Consider the following 17,809-nt stretch of genomic DNA (forward strand, 5'->3'; position numbering starts at 1 on the left):
GTTGGGAGCGTCGTAAGCCTGGCTGCCAACTGACAGATACCCGTGATACGTGCACGCCGACAGGGGGGGTGCGGTACTTTTGTACCGAACTAGTTAGTAACTAGTTAACTACTCCGTAACTAGCTAGCTATTGCTGTGGACTCGTTGATCAACGCCGGCAACCGCATGCAAGAAGCCCAACGACGAAACCTTATGCTCCACGAGAAACAGAAGACGCATCACAATAAAATAATAATAATACTAACACTCATGCAGAGAGCCTGCTTCCGCCCATCCTGGTCAACCTCCGGCGTTCCCCGGCCTTGTCAGACCCTGCAGGCTATCTACCCAGCTGGAGCCTCAGAACTCGGCTAATGCGAAAAGGAGAGGGGCCGTTGTTTTGCTCTGGAAGTGCTTCCCCGAGCCCGAGAGGAAGACAGAAAAAAGCCGTCCGCAGGTGACACGTACGTCCGGTTTTCCAGGGTTCAAGGACGACTGCCACGGTTAGCAGATGATAGCCCGTCGGCCCCCTGAGCGACTTAGTACAGTGTTCTGTCCGGGTGACTGCGTTTCTTGGAAGAAGCGAAGAATTTTCATTGGCTCAAGGCACTGAAACATAGTCCAGGTAGATCAAAGTCGTAGGCAATGTCATTCTATACTTTCGAAGTATGAAGTAAAGAGATTCTCGGCTCGACAATTGCCCATCTGCGTTGGAAGAACATGGCCCATGTTTGTGGCGCTGTTTCGAGCCAGCCCAAGGGAGATTTCAGGTTAAGTACCAGTAGTTTGGGATAAACAATCCGTCCCAGCAGTTACAGTTGATGTGAAACCAACTGGCAGTCTGAAACACTCACTCTCGGCTGCTTGGCCAAACTTGGGCAGTGGATTTCAAGGCCCTCAGGCTGTTTTTCCGTGCCCGGATATATTATCTTCCGTAGCTTCTTTCACACACCAGCTCACGGTTTCTCTTCATTCAGCCTTCATCATGATAAAACTGCCTATGACTAGGTCGCAGCCTTCATGGGGCGTTGTTTGAACAGCACCGCTGACTCTGTTCCAGGCGCTGCTCCAAGAACCACGGAGCACATTTCAACCTGGACTAGACCCATAAACTGGCCTAGTAAATAGTTATCCCATGGTCTGTGCATTTGTGCTATGCTGCTGAACACAATGTTTCCATGATGCATACCTCCAGGGTTTGACTCCCAGTCTACAATCAGCCATGCAACCCATTCAGGCTATGAGCTTCGCCGGTGAATGAGAGAGCATTTGTCTGAGCAAATGAACGATACTCCCACCGCAATTGACACCATGTGTCTTTAACCACCCAACCATGTGGTGAAGAAGATCACCTTTCTTGGAGCTGTGGATGTTTCCGGCGTCTTACATTCCTAGTGTATGCTCGCATCGTTTGATCAGGCTCAGTCTCTCGGCGCCCTAAGAGTGTTCCTGTTCCTCACTTGTGCCCAAAGCCTTCACTCTTTCAACCTGCACTCAACCCAAGCAGCCAGCTGCCAACGTGTCAAAAATGATGGAGCAAGAGGGTACGCTATTTTCTATATTCCAATTCCCTACAACTCAACTAATACACGTAGTTGGCCTCTTTGCAATGGCGACAGACAACGTTCCTCCGCCGGAATCTATGTCCTCGATGGACAATATGACTCACTACGCGTGTAAGCAGAATGTCAACAAAACCACTGCCTCAGTTCCCGCAGATACCACTCCAGAAGCTGCCGAAGTTGCGTCCCCCGGAATCTTGGATCGGCTGCCACTCGAGCTCACCTATGAAATTTGCTACTACCTCGATCTCGACTCCTTGGTGAACTTTAGCTGCGTGAGCAAGAGATACCAGGAGGTGGTGGACTCATTTCCTTTGCTTTGTCGGTTTAAGGAACATGCAGCCGACCTTCTCGAGGCGATCACCGTCATGGGCGTCTCTCGCTTCCATACCATGACCGATGTCTATGAAGAATTCACTCAGCCCTATTGCAGAGTTTGTGGCAAGTTTGGTGGCTATGTGTTCCTCCCACTCTTCGCCAGGTGTTGTTATAATTGCCATTATTTTGCCCAGGAGTTGGCCCTTGCGCCGCTGGAAGAGGTTGTGTTCAACTACATCCTTCCCGACGAAATCGCGAAAAAGATGCCCGTCGTCAGAAATGTTGCCGGCTGGCTCGATACTCTGGAATTCGACCAGTCCTGGGACGAAGAGGAGGACCTTGCGAGCGTGTTCCAGGCCGAGCAATTCGCTCTGGAGCTGCACGGCGGTGCCCACAATATCAAAGCCGCTTTTGCAGACAGGAAAGCAAGAATTTCCGCGGAAATTGCACGCTTGTTATCAACTCGAGGCCCCGGCAGTCAGTACTCCGCTCTGAGGGACTTCATCCGCTTGCACCCGGGATTCTATGGTCTTGGTCGCATGCGTTTTAGAAACTGTTACCAATTTCCATCCCGGCGACGCTCCCTATCCTCGCTCGCTTTCCCGTGGTACAACCCGATGACTAACGCTATTGAACCAGGCCTCTACTGCCGGTTCTGCACCATGGCGTTTGATTACGCGCTCGGCCTCTCCAATGATCAAGCAGAAGCAAAATTTGAGACCAAGAGGGATATCATGGAGCTGAGATACCATGAGCAGTTCTTGAAAGCCGACGCAAAGAAACACTTCGCCACTTGTCCCATAAAAGCAAAGATTAGGACTTTGCCACTTTCCGCGCTGACTGTCTGGCCGTTTGATGCACGTTCCGGCCGCTTTTACAACCCGGACAGCAACTAGCCGACAGATGCCTGGGTGCCAAATTTTAAGCTTTTCGGATATCATGAGGTTAAAAAATTCTGGTGATGGCCCCTTTGGTGTTTGGTATCCATCAGCTGGGTGTGGTTTCTTTTGACGTCATCAAGGTTCTTTTCTATGATTTCATAGTTGTATTCTCTTCTACCTTCCATGAGGGCATAATAGAAAGAATTTGAAAATGATAAAATTTATGAGTTGTTGTTTCTTGTTTCTGACCGCCGGAAGCGGCTAAAAATATCCGAAATGTTCCAGGAAAAAAAAGGATTTCCCCAGATTTGAGGCCCAACAGGCCAGTAGGAGCTCTGAACCTGCCAGTGCACCTTGCCACTTCCAAGGAAAGGCTTAAAGCTGAAAGCTCACAGCTACCGGAGAGAGCTGCAATGTTGACTCAACTTCTCTCATCTACATATGCTGTATTTTTTTTTTTTTTTCAAATCTCCTTGAGACAGCTTCAGCCTGATAGGAAACCGTTACGCACTATATTGTATACACTATACATACTAAACGCTCCCAGCAATATCATAAAAAGATGCCCAGACTTATTTTCCCAGACTGTAAGAATACACCTCCCCTCCCTTTCCCCGGGTGCGAGCTGAGTCGCAATAGGCCTCCCTCCGGCTGGCTGTGAAGTGTGCGAAAATCTCGGCGGCGAGAACTCCCTGACCTTCTGGCTAGAGGGATTCACCGAGGCGGTGCGAGAGCTTAGCGAACAACCATCGCGCCGAAAGCTCCAGTGGGCTCGTTCGGAGCACGGTCGTCCTGTCCCCCGTCCCATCCGCACCGCAGAAGAGCGGGATGCCGTCGTTATCCAGACTCGTGGCATAAGACCCGAGAGGCCATGCGCTAGATGCAAAGAGAGCAAGGGCCCTTTTGGAAGCTGCGTGCGCACTACGCTGGAAACCAGGGTTGGAATACATATAGGGTCCTGTGCAAACTGTCTCTGGAATTCGCAAGCTGGACAGTGTTCCCTGCGGCGTATGTATTTCCTTGATCTATCTATATAATGAGAATCCCGTAAAATGACACCGACTAACGCTTTAGAGATACCTTTAGTTCCAGAACCTTGCTCTTTTCCAGAGCTTTCTTTGACTGATGGGATAGCTAGTCAACTAGAGCGTTTTGAGGCCATCTGTGCGGCTTATTTCGGTACTGAGCCATCTTCGTCTACTGAAGCTACACAACTGCAGACTATGGATACTCCTGGTTCTGGTACAGAGCTATCTTTGTCTACTGAAGCTACGCAACCGGAGACTATATATACTTCTAGTTCTGGCACAGAGTCACCTTCATCTCCTGAAGCTAAAAAACTGGAGATCACGGATGCTCGTACTTCTGGTACAGAGTCATCTTCGTCTATTGAAGCTACACAACTGGAAACCACAGATATTCCCATTTCTGGTGCAGAGTCAGCTTCGTCTACTGAAGATACACAGCTGGAGACTATAGATACTCCTAGCTCTGGCACAGAGCTAGCTTTGTCTACCGAAATGTTAAAAGCACCAGAGCCTCTCCAGACCACAAATGCTGCTAGTGCTAGTGGCTCTTCTGGAATCAGGGCTACTGCCGCGGCCCTGAGACATCCGCTACAATTTCTTCTCGATCATATTCCCTCGATACAGACGAACGATCCGGAAACGGTATATAAAGAAATAGTCACTCAATTGAACAGATCTTGCCTAGAATGTGAGGCATCCTTAAGACTTCAAGGGCGGCTTTGGAGAACGGGGAAAATGTAGACTACATCTACATTATACGGCGGTGTGTCGATTACGAGGTCACAGAGAAAACGATCAAGCAAAGGCTAGCGGTAGTAGCCTGCACAATATAAGATTGTCTTTATTAGACTCAATACGGAGTAGTTAGGCGAGGTGGGTTGGACAATACTGTACGCCATATGTTTTGAGATATCCGTCAAGCCTCCCAAGCCCTCTTTTTGGATTGCCACTCTACATTGGTTCCTATTCTGCTAAATATCCCACTTTGTATTTGGTATATATAGCTTCGATTTTGGCCTATTTAGATATATCTGGAGCAGAAATGAAATAGGGGAGAGAATTTGTCTGTAAGGGCTATGACAATGATATCTTAGAGAAATTTTTCAGTATAGCTACTCTGACATACAGAGTATCAATCCATGGGTTGGTACCATCTAAACTAGTATAAATGGGGGTCGAGGTCCAGTTGGAATTGATAATGAATGAATGTGGAACCCAACAACTCACGAAAGTGGGGAAAAGAACTGAAAAAACACTGAATCCGAGCAAGAGAAACAAAAGAGATACCATGAAATGAGCCTAGGAAACATTGATTGGGCAAGTGGAAATGTGGTGATCACGAAAAGGGCTCCTGCAAACATAGCAAGGCAGCATGGAAAACAGCAATGATGGAAGGAAGAAAAGTGCAAAAATGAGCCACAGGAATGGAATCAATCAGCACGTAGACAACAAGATTCAGAGAGCACAAATAAGTAAGACCAAACTTCCTCATAAGCTGGCATAAATTACGATGGGTGGATCGGATCCATCGCTGCGAAAGCTAGATGCTGGAGAAAGGAACCATAAAGGATTACTGGGCGGCCATGTGACAAATAATCAAAGGCAATAAGGATGCGTTCAGTCGGATAACGGAGGAGTTTGACAGCGAAAAGTGGTGCAATTTTGATTAGAGATATTTCCCACACGGTATCTCATGGAGCAATCGCCGGGTGAGGTGCAGTCCACTTGACGCCTTCCGGAGATATGGCCACATTTATAATAGTCGGTGTACATGGTGCACATATCCTATGATGTGTTAGTAGTAATAATCAGTAGAAACATGGGCATGGGGTAGCATATGCTTACGGCGATGGTTTGCTATAGAAATGAGTGGAGGCAAGTATCAATACTGAAAACACCACTGCAACAAAGAGGAACAGAATGCAAACGCTGGATTTGAAGTGGTGGCGGGCGGAAGTTGAGCTCTGGAGCACAAAAGCCTAGAATGATGCTTGAAGTGCTTGGATGGGGGTTGAAGCCAAAGGAAAAGGTGAGAAATATATACCATCGTTTCAATACCCAGCACCTCTTCAATTGTTCTCCCGAATGGCGGCATCTCATTCATTCCATCGGTTTCCAATGCATATTGATACCACAAAGAGGCAAGTAGCCCGTTTAGCCTCCCATATGTCTACTCGCAATGACAGGCTGTAAGCTCATGGTCAATGCAAGAACAGGGGATGGGCTGCAAGGATTGGGGGATCGATCCTCCCATTTTTTGAAGGCGGGACGTGGGTTGAGCCGGTCCAGTTAATCTTCACTCACGGTGTTGGGTAGCGAGTAGCCATTGGAGCGGCTGTGTGAGGCAGGTTTTGCAGGCTACAAGACCGTTTCAAACACTGGCACCGCAGGCGAGCGGCACGATCGATTCAAACATGAGCAAGGGTTGGTTTGGCCCGACACCAGAATGAGTCGTTTGGCGACTGCTGATTGGAGTCCTTGAGAATACTCACTCGCCGATAGACAGGAGTCTGGTTTGTTTGGGGCTAATCGCCTGAGTAGTGAGTTAACTATACGGCGGTGGTCCTGGTTTGGTACCCCGTATGATATCTGGAGAAGATGATAGTGTTCCGAACGGCAGAATGAAGCTTTTACATTAGAAGGCTTGTTCATCGGAGCTAGCTATGAAGCCGTTAGATATTAGTTCACTGGCTAGGTTTTTAGCAGCCGCCTTGATATCGACGGGCGCATACGTTTCAGGCAGCTGTCGGCCAAATGTCAATTTGTGAAAGAGAGGCCTTTATCATTGGATAGCTGCTAGCTAGACCAGTATTTGCTAGTCAGGCAGAGAAGATCGTACCACAGTCCCTGCCACTGTCAGAATTACCCCTGAGGAGGCGCTTCTATAGCTTCGTTCATTCGTGCGGCTCGTTTCCAACCAACTTTAGCACACATCGTCGGTTGTGATATCACTTGCAATGGCTCTTCCACTGTACATCCCACCCTGCATTCAGACACCTGCCCGGCCGTATCATTTCCCAGCGCCCGATAAACCGCTCAGGATCCGAATTGAGGGCCCCACAGCTGCCATAGAACGTCTGCTGCCCAACACCCCGTGGCGCCTGGAGCTTGCAAACCAACAGTTCCCGCAGCCAGCCGGCCCAGAGCTGGCACGTTTGGCATTTCAGACCATATACGGACGGGATGTCACCCCCGACAGTCTGGCGGTGCGGCACGAGTATTTACGCTGGGTGGCAGAGAAGCACCCGGAGGAGTAAGCTCTGGTCCTGTGACACGGCTCGTAGCGAATGGCTAACAGCTCTTTCTTGCTGGCGTGACAGTGTGATTGATTACTATGGAGTGACGTTTGACCATCTGGTGCCGGCAGGCGACATCAACCCGGAGGTGATGGTGATCAACATTGTCGAGGTTGAGGAAGACAACGGCGCGGAGGCCAACCAGTACCTCTTGTTCCAGGTGGACCCCAAGGAGTATATTGGGAAGAAAGTGCTCGCCGTGCCGAGATGCTGCCAGATGAGAAAAGGAACGCAGGATCGCTGGGCGCTCAACTCGGAGGTTTTGGGGAGAGAGGACAGGCAGCTGATGTTCATGAAGCGCGAAGAATGGGACAAATACGTAGCTGGGCGAGTTGCGGCTCAGGCGACCGAGGTCAAGGCCAACTAGAAAGTGATATGCATGTTGAAAGTGTGTGAGCAGTCAGGGCGATATCGTATCTTCCGTCTATGTATGTAGTTATGTAGAGGTGGTGGTGGTGGGATTGTTCGCACGCAAAGTCAAGACAAGACAAGCCTCGGGCGGCAGACTGGCGGCCTTTTTAACTCTCCCGGCTCTGGCCCAAGCCCCGGCATCGGCCGGGTGAAATATCCACGGCCAAGTTCAGCGTACGGCTTTGACGCTGTCCATGAAGCTGCTGGAGTAACTAACTAACTACATAACTAAACTAATGGATCTGCTGCTGGGAATCGCAATCTCACTCGAGTCAAGCCTGCGGACAGCTACCATTCCCCGTCCCTACACCGCGACGAGCTAGCAGCGATAAGACTCAGACCGCCTCTCCAAAGACGACGAGCAGCATCAATTGCACAGGCCGGACGGCAGAGGGTGTGCCGCGATGGGGGGCAGCACGGCTGACGGGAAGCCGAAGAAGGACTACAAAGGCTTTGTCGCGGGTGTCTTCTCGGGCATTGCAAAGCTCAGCGGTGGGTGTACTCGTCTTCTGGGGGAATTCCAATTGCTGACGGTCTTCTTCTCCTGCTTGGGCATTCGACAGTGGGCCACCCGTACGTTCTGTCTTTGCAACACTGGCGTCTACATCACGATATGGCTAACGGACGTGTCTTGACACGAAAAGGTTCGATACGATCAAGGTGCGGCTGCAGACTACGGGGAGCGCGCACTTCAAGGGGCCGCTGGACTGTCTGCTGCAGACCGTGCGGAATGAGGGCGTGCGGGCATTATACAAGGGAGCGACGCCGCCGCTGATGGGGTGGATGGTGATGGATTCGGTGTAAGGGCGCACACACCTACGCTTGCGATCTCCCGGTCTGCTGGAGCTAAGACTGACCGTCTGTGCCAGAATGCTAGGGTCCCTGAGTCTCTACCGGCGGCTGCTGCGCGATCACGTCTTCCGCAACGCCGAACGGCTGCCCAGCTACGGCCACGGGCTGGCGGGCATCATGGCGGGCACGACGGTGAGCTTCATCGCGGCGCCAGTCGAGCACGTCAAGGCGCGGCTGCAGGTGCAGTACGCGGCGGACAAGAAGCAGCGGCTGTACAGCGGGCCGATTGACTGCACCCGCAAGATCGTGAGTCTCTGTCTCTCCCTCTGTCCATGTCTCCTCTGTCCGTCTTTTCTCTCTCTGTCTCTCCTCTCTCACACACACTGTCTTCTCTTTTAACCTCTCCTTTCTCTCTCTCCATATGTATATATATATTCTCTCCCTTTCTCTCACTGACATGGCCCAGCTGCGCGCGCACGGCATCGGCGGGCTGTACCGCGGGCTGTGCGCGACGCTGCTCTTCCGGTCGTTCTTCTTCTTCTGGTGGGGCTCGTACGACGTGTTCTCGCGGCTGCTGCAGACGCACACGCAGCTGTCGACGCCGGCGATCAACTTCTGGGCGGGCGGGCTGTCGGCGCAGGTGTTCTGGATCACGGCGTACCCGTCGGACGTGGTGAAGCAGCGGCTGATGACGGACCCGCTGGGCGGCGGGCTGGGTGACGGACAGCGGCGGTTCCGGCACTGGGCCGATGCGGCGAGGGCGGTTGGGCGCGAGAACGGGCTGAAGGGCTTCTGGCGTGGGTTTGTGCCGTGCTTCCTGCGCGCGTTCCCGGCGAACGCGATGGCGCTGGTGGCCTTCGAGGGTGTGATGCGGTGGCTGCCGTGACGCCGCGATGCGAGGAGTAGCTAGGCATTAGTCTCGGGTTGTGCAGTTGCGTCGATAGTTCTCGTTAGCAGTGTCGTCAGTGAGGATGAAGTTGCTCCGTAGTTAGTTGACTCGTCGTTGACTCGTTGGCTAATAACTAGTTAGTTAACTAATCGACTCGCTTGGCCCGCCAGCAAAACGCCCGCCGAACTCAAACCAACATCGTGCCGTGGCAACTCTCGCTCTCTTGCTCTGTCTATCTCTTTCTTCTCTGTCTGTCTGCATCTCTCTCTCTCTCTCTCTCTCTCTCCGGGTCATGTCCGCCACGGTGCGTCCCCAGGCCTCTTAACACCCCGTCCCATCCCATCCCATTCCATTCCGTCCCGTCCGCTCACCTCGCTGCTCGCCTCGCCCTCCGCCTGCCATTAGGCCATCATGGCCGTCCGCGCGCTGCGCCGCACGAACCCCATCACGCTGGTACTCGCCTTCGCCCTCGCCGTCGGTTTCCTGCTCTTCGTCTTCTCGCCGGGCTCAACACGCGCCGTCTCCGCTGCCCAGCGCCAGCACGACGCTGCCCAGAACCCGCTCTCCCCGCCCACGAAACCCTTCCGCAAGAAGCAGCTCTTCCGCTCCAACGGCCTGCGAGTGCCGCCGCCCGTCGTCAACTACAATCTCAACAATGTCACCACCACCGGCGACTCCGCCGAGCGCCACGAGCGCGTGCTGGTGCTGACGCCGCTGGCGCGCTTCTACCCGCAGTACTGGGACAACCTGCTGCGTCTGTCGTACCCGCACGAGTACATCTCGCTGGGCTTCATCATCCCCAAGACCAAGGACGGCAACACCGCCACTGCCGACCTGCAGAAGGCCATCACCAAGACCCAGTCCGGCCCGCTGGACAGCCGCTTCGCCAGCATCACCATCCTCCGCCAGGACTTCGAGCCTCCCATCGCCTCGCAGGACGAGAAGGAGAGACACAAGTTCGCCCACCAAAAGGCCCGCCGCGAGGCCATGGCCCGCGCCCGAAACAGCCTGCTGTTCACCACCCTGGGCCCGGCCACCTCGTGGGTGCTCTGGCTGGACGCCGACGTCGTCGAGTCGCCGCCCACGCTCATCCAGGACCTCACCCGCCACAACAAGCCCGTCGTCGTGCCCAACTGCTACCAGCGCTACCTGAACGCCGACTCCAAGCTGATGGACACCCGCCCCTACGACTACAACTCCTGGGTCGACACCGACCGCTCGCTCGAGATCGCCGGTCGCATGGGCCCCGATGAGATCATGCTCGAGGGCTACGCCGAGCTGCCCACCTACCGCACCCTCATGGCCCATCTCGCCGATCGCAGCCCCAACCGCGATGCCAACAATATCATGGAGCTGCACGGCGTCGGAGGCACCGCGCTGCTCGTCAAGGCCGAGGTCCATCGCGACGGAGCCATGTTCCCGCCCTTCCCCTTCTACCACCTGGTCGAGACCGAAGGCTTTGCCAAAATGGCCAGGAGACTGGGCCATAAATGCTACGGCTTGCCCAATTATTTTGTAAGTTGAGCGGGCGCCGCAAATGACACGTTGGCTAATCCGTTTTGACAGGTCTATCATTATAATGAGTGACGACCTTCTCCTGCATCTGTTTCTTCCCGCCCGGTCATTTCAACGTCATACGCTTCATTTGCCAACTACCCGTCTCCCCCACCCCCCCACGCCGGCTTGTTCAACATTTTCAAACCCGTCTTGGCATTCGTTTCATCTTCTCTCGTGTATACCTACCTATTGTAACTACCTGCTTCTGCTACTGTTTTTCACTGTGGTGTTGCCCTTGCCTTTCTTTCTTTACCTGGATACTCCGATTGCTCTCCCAGCGACATCTTCTGCTGGCCACTGTATAGATTTAAACAAGAGAAATGAAGCACTGTCGGAATTGTTGTTCTAATCTTATTTTGTGGATATGCTGACAGCGATCTATATTTCATCATCATTATTATTGAGATCTCCGCAGACGAGATTAAATTCAAATATACTCCGTATAGAGACCACAATTAATGTCCGGCGTCGTATCAGACAACACCCTCATCCACTCAAACAGTAGTTAGTGCTATTGATTTTCGCTGTACTCCGTACTCCATGAATAAGGTTGCCAGCAACATCCACCCATTGGCCCGAAGAATTGGCTTGCAACACTGCTTCCCTAAAGCTTTTCATGACCACGATATCCTGTCCATCACGTTCACGTTAGCGTATAATAATGGATGATATATACATCGACGAGATGAAAACTTACATCAGCATGATCGCGGCGCCTGCAAAAATGGCAGCGAATTGTTTTAACGCTTTTTTCGTCTCGACACCCTTGTTCTTCCCAGTCTCTAGGATCTCGGGAATAACGGCCACGGTACCGACATACAAAAATGTTCCGGCGGTAAACGGCAAGAGTAGGTCCCCAACAGTAAGGCTGGTCCCTAATAGACCGACCGGAGATGACGAGCCGGAGCCAGCATCCCCATTCCCCCACTCCTGAATGGCAATACCGATAAACGTGCCCAAAAAGGCACCGATGGCGGTGACAAATTGCGCGCCCATCGCCTTTCGCTTCGAAAAGCCAGACTGCACAAGGAGCGCAAAGTCTCCCACCTCATGAGGAATTTCATGGAAGAATACAGCCACGGTGGTGGTCGCGCCGATCGTGGGCGAAGCGTAGAACGAAGAAGACATTGCGAGCCCATCGGTGATATTATGTGTGAAGTCTGCAATCAAATTGAGATACCCACCCAGCTTGACGCTTGGGCTGATCTCTTTCTCTTCAGTGGGCTGGGCCTCTGCAGGCTGCTCTTTCTTGCGCTGCCTGAGAGTGTCCTTGGAAACGGCACTTGCTGAAGATGACACTGCATCCACGGGGCCAAGCTTTTGATCCCCGTGGCTGTGGTCATGGCCACCCTCGCCGCCAGTAGCTATTCGCAGTATTTTATCCATAGCTACAAAAGTAAGGAAGCCTACTAGAATGGCAGCACCAAGAAGGAGGTTCCTGTTTGGTTCGACCATGACGAATCGAACATGTTCGGGTGAGTCTTCACCTAGAAATATCTCTGGGAGGAGATGGAAAAGAGTGTCCCCGAGTAACCCGCCCACAGCAAACGCCACCATTATAGACAGGGATGATGGGTCGATGTTTGGAGGACATAATGCCAGGAGGAAATCTACCTTCAGTTTAGGATGGCATCGTTCAGCAAGTCAGGAAAAAGCGCTTACTTGGAGGTCCAGAAATATAAAGAGTGGCTAGAATGGCATTGACAGCGGGGCTACCAGGGAACAAGACAGCAAAGACCTTCGAGGTCAGGCTGGCTGTTTGGGGAGCAGTAGCTTGCTTATGAAGATTCAGTGATTGCACCAGCGGGCATCCCTGAACCAAAAAATCATTAGATATACCGGTGCTTTAGTGGTAGGATCTATAGTCAAGCGTTTTCTCACTTGCAGCCTTTCTTCAATTTGCGGAACCGTAAGGTCGCCCACGGTAGCCTGCTTGCCGTGCGCCAGAACGCATGTAGACAGGGCCAAAAGACAAAAGAATGTAGCCAGAACTGAGCAACAGCGCCTCGTGGTCGGACGAAGCGTGGACGTCATCGTAAAGGCGGCGGGAAGCTCGATACAATCTCCAAGCGCAGGTCGCGTGTCGTTATCTGGCGGGTTCGCGGAGCTCCAGCTCCGCCGCAAGGGCTAACGCACGTGAGCAGCTCAGCCCTGCCTAGCCTGTTTTGGGACAACGCCTTGGCAGATTGGCAAACACGCCAAGGCGGTGCAAACAGAAGCGCAATATTTTGCGGGAACATCGCGGGCAACCAGCACGGCGAGAGCACAGAAGGCCGATTGTCCCTGCGGATACCGACCATGGGCCGTGTCCTCCAGAAGAAAAAGAACCGGTCTTCGGCGCCAAGAATAAAGACCAAGAGCAGAAGGACGAAGAGCGGGAAAAAGAAGATCAACGTGCTGGGAAATGCCGTTATCGCGAATAACTGGTAGGCCAGGAGAGCTTGCCATGCCGCCAATTGACGTGAAATCTAACAGTCTGTTAGGGACAAAAGACAGACCTTGACCCAGAACTATCGCCGGCTTGGGCTAGCCACGAGACTGAATGCACCGACTGGAGGTGTCGATAAACGCGCTTCGAACCGACCAGCGGACAACGCCAGCGAACCACTTGCTATTTCAGGAAACAGGGGCGTGGCACACATTCAACCAGACGAAGCTCGGATAGAGCGGGATCCAAAGACCGGCAAGATTCTTCGTATCGTGCGTCCCAGCAAAGATGAAGACGACGGGACGATAGAAGTCGCCGGCCGCAAGCGTAGAAGGGCAAACCCCCTTAACGATCCACTTGAGGACTTGTCGGAAAACGAAGGCGTTGCTCTGGAAAACATTAATGTTTCAACGGAAGTTGTTGTTGCGCTCGAAAAGCAGGCGGCGGCAGAGGAAGAGAAGCTGAAGAAGCGGAAACCCCGACATCAGAGCAAGCGGGAGGTCGAGTGGCTAGAACTACTCGCCGAGAAATACGGTGACAATGTCCCTGCTATGGTGCGAGACAGGAAGCTCAATCCCATGCAGCAGACAGAGGGGGAACTTCGGAGAAAACTCAAAAAGCTGACGGGGAATAGGGAATAAGTTGCGGCTGGGGATTTGCATACGTTTTATGTGCTACCAGGGCTCAGGACAGGCGTTTACGGTGGGATATCGGACTGGAAAATAGCTTTTAGAATATTGTTGATCTGTTCTTTTCTCGTCATATATACACTGTGGTGCTTTTGTGTGTGGATTCTCCAAAGGTACCTGGAATGGGCGCCACCGTTCCGAGAGCAAAGCGAGCAAAAGCCCTTTTTTAGCTTGAGCTGGTCGGGCTGACAAACTATTCAAACATGTTCGTAAAAGTCGGCTTGCTCGGCTGTTCCTAGATAGAGCCTGAATGCGCCATGCCCTGCGGGCCACACCCCTACAGACACCCCGCCTTCCCCCCCCAGTAGCACATAAGGTTGGAATATGGCCTGCACACAGCTGGTTTGTAGGACGATCAGATCCCTGATATGCATCTAAGATGCAGTTACCCCTCACCGTTCGGTCTGACAGTCGACTAACTTACTCTGAGGGAAGGGTGCCGAAACCCAATATCGTGTCTGCCTATTCTACTGAACATATACGAGGTACATATGCCCCTACCATGCCATAAAACGTATACGTATGCCATTTCTAGGATATTTATATGTCAGTCGTATAAAAGACCGCACCAAATTGCCACTTGATTGTTGCCCCTCTCTAAATACATACACTGGATCTCTACTTGCCGAGGAAACAAAAAGCACCCAAACGTTCACTTCTTCCTTACAAAACACATTAACATGGCATCTCTCGAACAGTCTTTTGAAGAAGCCTGTATAAGCGGCAAGATACCCCACGCCGTGATCGCGGCTTCAAATAAAGATGGTATGTAGAAGTAGTGGTCGTGAAGTATCCATCACTTACGCACTACAGGCAGTTTCGCGTACATCAGATCATTCGGTCTCAAGGCCCTTGACCAAGATCCCGCGCAGCCTATTAAAGACGACGATATCATGTCTATCGCTTCCCTGACGAAGCTCATGACGACTATCGCCGCCTTGCAGTGCGTGGAGCGCGGCCTCATTGGGCTTAGTGATGACGTTGCCGATGTGTTGCCAGAGTTGGCAGCTCTAGAGGTCCTAAAAGGTATCGACCAGGACAAGAAGCCTATTCTGAAAAAAAGGCAGAATGCGATTACTTTGCGGTCTGCCTGTGCCATTTTGCTTGAAAGGCATATTTTATTTCACATTCAACTAATAAAGCGACTACAGTCATCTTCTCACTCATTCAGCCGGTCTCGTATATGATATCCTAAGCCCATTAAATCAAATATACAATGAGGCCACCGGTCGAACAGCCTTTCAGAAGGGTAGTACTGTGATATCACGGTTCAGTGCTCCGTTATTGTTTGAGCCAGGGACAGGATGGCATTACTCGCCAAGTCTAGACTGGGTGGGCCTGCTTATAACGCGCCTGACCAAAACAAGCCTCGAAGAATATATGAAATGCAATATCTGGGGGCCTTTGGGTATTGAGGATGCAACGTTCTTCTTAGAGCAGAATGATTTGCTCAAAGACCGGTTGGTAGGCATGACAATTCGTGACCCAACGGCCCCGGAATACCAGGGTAAAGTTGTTCCTTACAGTGGGCCCCCAGTTTTAGGTGAAGCAACCGAAGAACTAGGGGGCCATGGAGCTTTTACCTCCATCCCTTCCTACTTGAAAGTACTAACAAGTATCTTGACAAACGACGAGAAGTTGTTGCAGAAGGAAACCGTAGCCTTGATGTTCAAACCACAGCTTTCTCAGGAGAGCCAAATGGCTCTTCAGAAAGTGTTTAGCTCATCAGAAATGGCCCGGTTGTATATTGCAGATCTCCCCGACACGGTCCGGTACGATTGGGGATTTGGAGGTGCTCTAAGCCTTGATAATGTTGAGTGGGGACGGCGGCAAGGTACTATGGTATGGAGTGGGCTGCCAAACTTATTTTGGGTAAGGGAGCATCTTTATCCCATAGGTTCATGTGGCATTATTTGCTGACTTGAAACTTCTTGGCCAAGTTTATCGATCCTGAAGCTGGTCTTTGCGGCGTTTATGGTGGACAGGTGATGATGAATGGTGACCCGCAAACAAAAAAGATGATCTCTTTGTTTGAAAGGACAATGTACCAGCGATCATCCGAGATAGCGTAGGGTAGTTATTGCAGCTTGGTAACAATGCAATATTATCGTTCCTGGGAATCAGCAGCAGAGTAGATAGTAGTCACCGCTTGAAGAGACGATCACTGCATGCGTCAATCAAGCGGAAACCGCTGCTAATCAACTAGTGTTCGAACTATATTCATCAAGCTTATTTCGCTGGACAATTCGAACCCACCTTCGTCTTCTCCATTCTCCAGTCCTATCGGCATTTTTGAAAGCTTCTTCCCATTCAGGCTTCGAAGACCCATTCACATTTTGGCTGCCACCCTCGGATAATAGGTGCTGACTAGGCGAAAGGCCAGACAGCTCATCATACGTCGAGTCCGCCTCATCAGACAAAGGGTCAGGGGACTGAAAGGGCAAATCCCAGACCCAACCGCCGACTTCTTCGCCAATCCCATCTCCGTTGCTGCTGGGAACCTCAAACTCGACTCCTGTGACCATGCGCTCCAGCACCCATTCTCTGCATTCCAAGTCGAGTTCCCATTTTTTGCCCTTCCAAACCCAGCCATGAGGAGGACGGACATCCTCAAAAAACCTCGTTCCTTTCGGCCGGTCGCCTGCAATTCTGGAGGGAGAAAGAGGATCATAAGGAGTTGCTATAAATAAGAACGGTTCCCAGGCAGAAGTTCCCGAGAATGGGGAAAGTGTCCTATGCTGTAACTCAAATATCTCCACTTCCCGTTCTTCCGGGTCAGAATCAAGAGACACGGTCAATGTGGTTTCTAGTAACTCCCGTACCCCGGACGGGTTTAAGGGTATCCGCAATCCCCAGATTCTGAAATCTCGACGATGTATGGTCTCCTCATAATCAGCCTGGAATATTTTTAAGATGGTGGCGGCACGGGGATGAGCTGATAAAATGGCAGTATTGCCGCCAATAAGAAATATCAAACGCCATGGTAGTAGATGGGCGGTTAGGAAAAGAGATACCGTGAGGAGGGTAAACAAAAGAAATAACAAGGAAGAAAATGCTTCGTCAGAGAAGTTAGTTGCGGGAGATACGACGGCAACAGTGGCATCATGAAGAGTAGAAAAGTCGGCCATAGAGTTCTGCAAATCTCTTAGGTTATGAAAGAAGTCCTTGGAGGTCTCAGGCACGGGTCTGATTGTTTTAGGTGGGGCTAAAGCGGGTCCTTCGTAGGAGTAATAGGGGGTGGTGCTGGACGTCACGGTATTTGGCGGCGGCGGCGGATGCCGGGTTAAGAAGGCCGGGATCATGATAGCAAAGAGAACCATGACCAAAGGCAGGATGACCAATAAGTACGGATCCAGGCAGGTAAAGGAGTATACAAAGAGGAACGACCAGGTTTCAGTTGGTTTCGTCCAGGTGAGAAGCTTGACGACTCGATTTTGGAAATGAAACACAATCCCTATTCTACGGGTTTATTAGATATCACCAGTTGACTTCATAGAAAGTAAGGTCGCGTACCTCGCATTGAATCTTCTGAAGTTGTTGGTCATCGTTGGAAGGCTAAAGGGCGGGCGCGCAGGGCGCTCGGCCGCACATAGCTCACCCACATCTTCATCATCGACCGGTACTATTTGCTGCAAAAGACTAGGGATATTAGCTCGGTGTTGTAGACGCCACTGATTGCCAGTGTCTTACCGAGAGAATAGGCGGTCCTGCAAATACAGGATGCGACTAGGAGACTCGTCGCGCTGGGTGGACGTCGAGGCCACCAAGCGGCCCTTCGCGTACGCGGATGGTAGTCCAGCCGAAGACACCATCTCCTCTGCTATGCTGCGAGCCGTGAGGAGCTTGTCCGGCCGACAACAGAGTCGTGGTCGTTGTCCATCGTGAGTTGGCCGAAGCAGCGGCGATGACCACGTCGGGCATGTGATGGACGGACGATTGTTGATCCGGCCGTGTCATAACTAAGGTGTCACGTGCAGTG

At 51.7% G+C, this 17,809-nt stretch overlaps 8 protein-coding genes across 8 annotated transcripts; 6 read left to right on the forward strand and 2 right to left on the reverse strand.

Moving 5' to 3' along the window:
• Nucleotides 1-1,507: 1,507 nt before the first annotated feature.
• On the forward strand, nucleotides 1,508-2,755 carry LOZ57_002097 (uncharacterized protein; the record flags this gene model as incomplete). The annotated part of the gene is made up of 2 exons (XM_049251176.1): nucleotides 1,508-1,523; nucleotides 1,575-2,755. The coding sequence occupies 2 exons, from the start codon at nucleotides 1,508-1,510 to the stop codon at nucleotides 2,753-2,755; spliced, it is 1,197 nt and encodes a 398-aa protein (XP_049110026.1).
• Nucleotides 2,756-3,792: 1,037 nt separating this feature from the next.
• On the forward strand, nucleotides 3,793-4,509 carry LOZ57_002098 (uncharacterized protein; the record flags this gene model as incomplete). Its single annotated transcript, XM_049251177.1, has 1 exon — nucleotides 3,793-4,509. The coding sequence occupies one exon, from the start codon at nucleotides 3,793-3,795 to the stop codon at nucleotides 4,507-4,509; it is 717 nt and encodes a 238-aa protein (XP_049110027.1).
• Nucleotides 4,510-6,725: 2,216 nt separating this feature from the next.
• On the forward strand, nucleotides 6,726-7,431 carry LOZ57_002099 (uncharacterized protein; the record flags this gene model as incomplete). Its single annotated transcript, XM_049251178.1, has 2 exons — nucleotides 6,726-7,021; nucleotides 7,089-7,431. 2 exons carry the CDS (start codon nucleotides 6,726-6,728, stop codon nucleotides 7,429-7,431), a joined length of 639 nt encoding a protein of 212 aa, XP_049110028.1.
• Nucleotides 7,432-9,567: 2,136 nt separating this feature from the next.
• MNN9 (Golgi mannosyltransferase complex subunit) lies at nucleotides 9,568-10,743 on the forward strand (the record flags this gene model as incomplete). Its single annotated transcript, XM_049251179.1, has 2 exons — nucleotides 9,568-10,671; nucleotides 10,723-10,743. 2 exons carry the CDS (start codon nucleotides 9,568-9,570, stop codon nucleotides 10,741-10,743), a joined length of 1,125 nt encoding a protein of 374 aa, XP_049110029.1.
• Nucleotides 10,744-11,406: 663 nt separating this feature from the next.
• Nucleotides 11,407-12,747, reverse strand: LOZ57_002101 (uncharacterized protein; the record flags this gene model as incomplete). The annotated part of the gene is made up of 3 exons (XM_049251180.1): nucleotides 11,407-12,323; nucleotides 12,376-12,526; nucleotides 12,595-12,747. 3 exons carry the CDS (start codon nucleotides 12,745-12,747, stop codon nucleotides 11,407-11,409), a joined length of 1,221 nt encoding a protein of 406 aa, XP_049110030.1.
• A 264-nt stretch (nucleotides 12,748-13,011) lies between these two features.
• On the forward strand, nucleotides 13,012-13,782 carry NOP16 (Nucleolar protein 16; the record flags this gene model as incomplete). The annotated part of the gene is made up of 2 exons (XM_049251181.1): nucleotides 13,012-13,139; nucleotides 13,197-13,782. The coding sequence occupies 2 exons, from the start codon at nucleotides 13,012-13,014 to the stop codon at nucleotides 13,780-13,782; spliced, it is 714 nt and encodes a 237-aa protein (XP_049110031.1).
• A 728-nt stretch (nucleotides 13,783-14,510) lies between these two features.
• On the forward strand, nucleotides 14,511-15,902 carry LOZ57_002103 (uncharacterized protein; the record flags this gene model as incomplete). The annotated part of the gene is made up of 4 exons (XM_049251182.1): nucleotides 14,511-14,595; nucleotides 14,644-14,914; nucleotides 14,982-15,672; nucleotides 15,771-15,902. 4 exons carry the CDS (start codon nucleotides 14,511-14,513, stop codon nucleotides 15,900-15,902), a joined length of 1,179 nt encoding a protein of 392 aa, XP_049110032.1.
• Nucleotides 15,903-16,028: 126 nt separating this feature from the next.
• PEX29 (Peroxisome size and maintenance regulator) lies at nucleotides 16,029-17,642 on the reverse strand (the record flags this gene model as incomplete). Its single annotated transcript, XM_049251183.1, has 3 exons — nucleotides 16,029-17,289; nucleotides 17,344-17,469; nucleotides 17,521-17,642. The coding sequence occupies 3 exons, from the start codon at nucleotides 17,640-17,642 to the stop codon at nucleotides 16,029-16,031; spliced, it is 1,509 nt and encodes a 502-aa protein (XP_049110033.1).
• Nucleotides 17,643-17,809: the final 167 nt, after the last annotated feature.

The sequence above is a fragment of the Ophidiomyces ophidiicola genome (assembly GCF_022830035.1).
Source record: "Ophidiomyces ophidiicola strain CBS 122913 chromosome Unknown scaffold_5, whole genome shotgun sequence".
In the NCBI taxonomy this organism is placed as follows: domain Eukaryota; kingdom Fungi; phylum Ascomycota; class Eurotiomycetes; order Onygenales; family Onygenaceae; genus Ophidiomyces; species Ophidiomyces ophidiicola.